This window comes from Amblyomma americanum, chromosome 8 (genome assembly GCF_052857255.1).
Source record: "Amblyomma americanum isolate KBUSLIRL-KWMA chromosome 8, ASM5285725v1, whole genome shotgun sequence".
Classification (NCBI taxonomy): domain Eukaryota; kingdom Metazoa; phylum Arthropoda; class Arachnida; order Ixodida; family Ixodidae; genus Amblyomma; species Amblyomma americanum.
The window spans coordinates 26,416,960-26,422,008 of NC_135504.1; the positions used below are offsets into that span (position 1 = coordinate 26,416,960).

General features: G+C 46.6%; 1 protein-coding gene across 2 annotated transcripts in view; it reads left to right on the top strand.

Moving 5' to 3' along the window:
* Window positions 1-259: 259 nt before the first annotated feature.
* The window catches only part of LOC144101185 (uncharacterized), a 48,002-nt gene continuing 43,212 nt past the window's right edge, over window positions 260-5,049 (top strand). For both annotated transcript variants that reach the window (XM_077634239.1, XM_077634241.1), the window contains exon 1: window positions 260-1,083. Coding sequence is in view for 1 of the 2 variants with exons in the window: in XM_077634241.1 (XP_077490367.1) it covers window positions 1,029-1,083 (55 nt within the window). In the remaining variant the exon portion in view is untranslated. The remainder of the gene's footprint in view (window positions 1,084-5,049) is intronic.

Below are 5,049 nucleotides of genomic sequence, written 5' to 3' on the forward strand. Positions count from 1 at the left end.
GTGAAACGCCTACCGGCATCGCCCTCAAGGGCACCTCGAAAACAAAAAAAAAACAGCATAGAGACGGTAGAGAATAAAAAAAGGAAGCCGCCGATTTCCGGACATATTACAAGCGGAAGCTCGCGCCGCTATCCGCTGACGTCCGCTGTGTCACTGGGACGAATAATTTCGCTCGCGTTTTCGCAGCCCTACACGGAGCGGCGTCGTCGTCGGCAAGGTTGTTTTTACGTTAAGGTCGCTCGCGCACACACGTTCGCATCCCGACAGTGAGACAGACGCACAGGGCCCGCCCTTCGCCCGCATGCTTGCAGCCACGACGATCGCGCCTGTTCTAATGTTGCTCTTCGCCGTACACCGCCGCCATGACGCAAAACCGTCGCGTGACGTCAGCTGCTGCCACCTGCCTCTATCACGTGATCCCCTCTCGACCAATCGCGCGGCTCGAATCCCGCAGGCCACTCATCGGCCGAGCCACCAGTTTGTTCAGCCTGCATCCAGAGTGGCGTAGTCGAGCGCGTCGTCTGCAACAGCGACGCTCCGTAGCAGACGGCAGTTTTAGTAAGCTCTTTGTTTCCGTAACGTCCGCTACTCTGTTATTTGCGCGCGCTCGTCCCTCACTGTCGCCAGAGTTTTTATTGCCGACAGCGAACTTTGTTGTCGCGTTGTAAACAGCCGCCTCCGCGCCTTTCTCGGGGCAGAGCGGCGTTGTTTCGCGCGCCTAAACGACGTTTCCGATTCTGTTCCGGGAGCCTTTGCGCATCAATTGCGGCGGCAAGCGCGCGTATTTCGCTCTAAATTGCGTGCAGACTGGAACTGTGCCGCAATACGGCTGTGAATACATAGAGGAAGGGGGGAGTTTTAACGGCGAGTGCTTTCATTTCCCCGTGATGTGCTCGGCCCTGGTGTGCACCCGTGCTCTTCGCCTCGCCTTGGTCGTCAAGCCCCAGTGAAGGCATTGCGCGCCGAGTGTTGACAGCCAGTTGTGCTAAGTGATCATTTAGGAACGCCCCGAAGGATCTCTGTCCACCATGATCGCCGGGCGCCCGACCAAGGCAGTGACCAAGGCAGTGACCACAACAGCTTGTAAGTATCCCCGAATGTTTCTTTTTTTCTGAGCGCTGTTTATCAACCGTAGTCACATATAAGCATCACGATCGGCCTTCTATTGGTAGGTGCAGGGCAAAGGCTTCTACCATAGAGTACCGGTTATCTGTTCTGTGTATAGCAGTGCCTTTAAAAGGTAAATTGGTTATTGGGAAAGGAAATGGCGCAGTATCTTCCTCGCGTCTCGGCGGACACCTGAACCGCGCCGTAAGGGAAGGGATAAAGGAGGGGACTGAGAGAAGAAAGGAAGAAAGAGGTAGAGTTGTAATCAGTGCCTTTCATTATAGTTCGTTTCTCTTTCCTTGGATTTCAGCTATGGTTTCCCTACCCCGCTTTTGTTAATATAACTGCACCATCGCCAGCCTATGTTAAGTGCAGTGTTTTACGCCAACCTGCGACTCAAAACGTCCATTTCAGATACGTGAAGGCTGATATATCATGCAAGGAATGCGCCAACACGCTAATAATTCCTAGAGTGCATTCCGTCGATGTTCAGCACAGCATCCATTGTAACAAGCACATGAGTGTGAATTATTCTGGAAACACAATAGCGGTGAGCAGACATCCGGCTGTTTCATCAGTACGTCGTGCTCGAGGCGGCGATCGTCATATGCTGCTCGCACTATACCACGCCAAAAGGCCATTCACACTGCGAGCGATCGCATTTACATTTTTTTTTCTCCCGTGTTAAAGTTATGTTCTGTTCTCGGTTAGGTTCGGTGTTCATGTCGATGAGTACATTGGCGTTGAAAGGCTAACAAAGCCCCGACAGAGTCAGTGATCTTAGCACAAAGACCTATACCCTTACACTATATCTTTTGCATTCTCGTGCGTTGAAGTTAGGTATCCTAAACCCTCTGCGCCTCAGCAAGACAGCAAGAAGGAAGTACTCAGGCAGGTTTGAAGTTCCAGCAAGATATCGTGAGAAACCAGAGCGTTATCATTAACCCCGTATCATCTAACAGGTGGCGCAGTCATGCGCATAACACTTTGGGGGCGCAATTACTGTGAAAATAGGCGAAAAAAGACTCGCGCGGCCAAAATAGATTCAAAAGCTCTTCTTACGTGCGCTGATCTACACTAAGGCTTCACAATATTAATTTCACTGTCTGTACTATCCCTTACAAAAATGGATATTGAACTTCTGATATCATTATTCAGTAATCATGGCGAGTCATCACAAACTGATCAGAAGGGCAATATCAGTTTTTTTCTTGCATCAGACCGACATCATAATTCCTTGATGAGTTTTTGCATTAACTTTCCTGATGAAACAACTTATTATGCATGAAGACATCAGAGAAGTATCATTTCCATGCACCGCCCAAACATTTCTTTTTACAACTTCTTGTGTAGTACTTATGCACTTCAACAAAACTTTGCAGTTAAATCTATTCGTTTGCAACTGCCAGAAATCGCGTACATGACGCCGCAATTCAATTAGAAAACCCTGCCTACTGGCAACTGTACACTCAGGCTATGAGGGAACCTTGCTGCGGACCTATTAAGAGATCCGCAGCAAGGCTCCCTCATAGCCTGAGTCGCTTTGGGACGTTAAGCCCCCATAAACATAAACTCTTATTAGGAGTATATGAGCATGAGCCCGGGATATGAAGAAGTTGCAATCATGGTGAGTGTTCCGGTGTGGCATGCACTGCAAGAGCGTTCCACTGCCTATATTATCGATATTGTTGTTACTTGATCCTTTCCGAGGGTCAATGAAGCTTTTCCTGTACCGATTGGCGAGTCTGATCCTAGACTATATATTTCAGAGAAGTTTGCATATATTATAGTCCTGTATAATAGAAAGGTGAATGCTTGCGTTACGTGCAGGAGAGCATTACCGCAGAGTTTGTACATGATGTTAAATAGTCGTCACAAAAATGCCAATCAAGGCATTGCTATTTTTCTTTTCTACGCGACCGCTATGTATTTACAAACAGAATCAAACACAACGGTCTGTACTGCACACTTGTCAGAGATGTGTTGCAGTGCTCGCGTTTCTCCTTTTCTTTTATCTCCGAAGGTCGTTAAGTTGTCTGCGCATGTGCCACTTATAACCGAAGTATGAATTGCATGCAGACAGCCACGCCACATGTAAGTGACGCCACAGACCAGAACGTTCGCGCGCTCACAATTTTTTTTTATTTAGCTCTCCCTTAACTCATCTCTTTCTTTTTAAATGTTTCTCACTTCTTTCTTTCTTTCTTCCTTCCTTCCTTCCTTCCTTCCTTCCTTCCTTCCTATCATCTCGCCCATCCGTTCTCCGACCGACGCAACTACGATAGGTTTGGTTTGGTTTAAAGGGGTTTAACGTCCCAAACCGACTCAGGCTATGAGACGCCGTAGTGAAGGGCTCCGGAAATTTCGATAGCTGCGTATACTTACACTTTGTGAGTACAATCGTTAAAAGATGATGAGTTCGTATAAAATCTTAGAGGGCACCTGATTAGCTGTGACAGTGCGATTGTCTAAGGACCTCGTTGAGAGCTGCTACACACGTCAAAAAAGTGGACAGCAGGACTCCCCTACCTGCCAACCACGGAAGGTTGCCGGCTTAATTATCGCATTAATCAGCGAAAACTCACTGACATGGGCCGATTCGCCCTCCACATTCCATGGTATACCTTTTGCGAAAATTTCTTCACAATCTCTATAGACTGTCCATGTACTTTTGTCTTTAAGGTCAATAGACTTTCTACAGACAAATCCTATAGACTAGTCTATAGGCAATACAAGCCCTACAGACAGTCTACAGACAATCTGTAGATTTATGGCCATACAATTTTAGTGGACTTTTGTCCATAGATAGTCTGTATACTCTGAATAGACAAAAAGAAATATCTATAAGGAATCAACATAATCTATAAGAAGTCTACTGAAGACTTTTATAGGGGATAACCACCCCCCAAGTCGTTCCGGTCTCTGCCCTAAAAGAGCATAGGGGGATTTTCCTCACTTCAGTTTACCGCCTCCCAACCGTGGCAGATGGTAGGGCACTGCTGTCTATTCTGTGCAATGTACCATCCATGCACCGCCTGTGCAGGTGGCAAAGTGTGACACTGCCGCTGGGTCTCGGGTCATGGGACTCTGACGTTATCGCACGATAGTGAGACAAAATCATTATAAGCACATTTTGCTCCTGAGCCATCGTTATCTGAATTCTCCCCTTGGAAACAACGCAGATAAAATGTTTCCAATGCGAATCTCGCTGTAGAAGTTCTCACTTTTATTTCCTCGCATATAACAAAGCAATACTGATGTTTGATGCTTCGCGTGCGTTTTTACAAGTGGTTCCTATTTCCATGGCGGACGCAGTAACCATGCGAGAGCGCGGACGCGTACACTGAACGACTGGATTCCTGTTTGAATTTTTTGTGATGAACGGAAGAAAAACAGCGCGTTTGCGAATTATGGGAGAAAGCATTTTTTTTCTCGCGGATGGAAGAGTCCATTCCTTATACAGACATCAGGGGCAGTCTTGATAGCAACAGTGAAAATTTAGATAGGAAGATCGAATACGTGATGTCTACTAAACATACGGGAGGTTTAAATACACGCATAAAACATGACATCAATCACTATCTGGTGAATTTTCTCTGAGTGCAACACGAAGACTGCATCCTTTACTGGAGGCGTAAGACGCGAAGAAACCTTACCCCGTTCGTATTATTTATTATTTGAAATGCAAATCTGGTAAAAAAAAGTGGTAACACGAGTCAAAAATGAAGAGTCGTACGCATATGAGCTCTGCGCAACAACTACCAATTTTTTGAAAGCTTCAGATTTTCGCGCAGTCGTGCACCACACAAAGTAGCTCGAAACTTTACTGCAAGGAACGCCTTGAAACAATGTTTGGTTTATGAATTACGGGGGTTTAACGTCCCAAGGCTGTCGACGCATGAAAAGAAGCGCTTTCAAGAATCGAGAACCCTATGCACACGG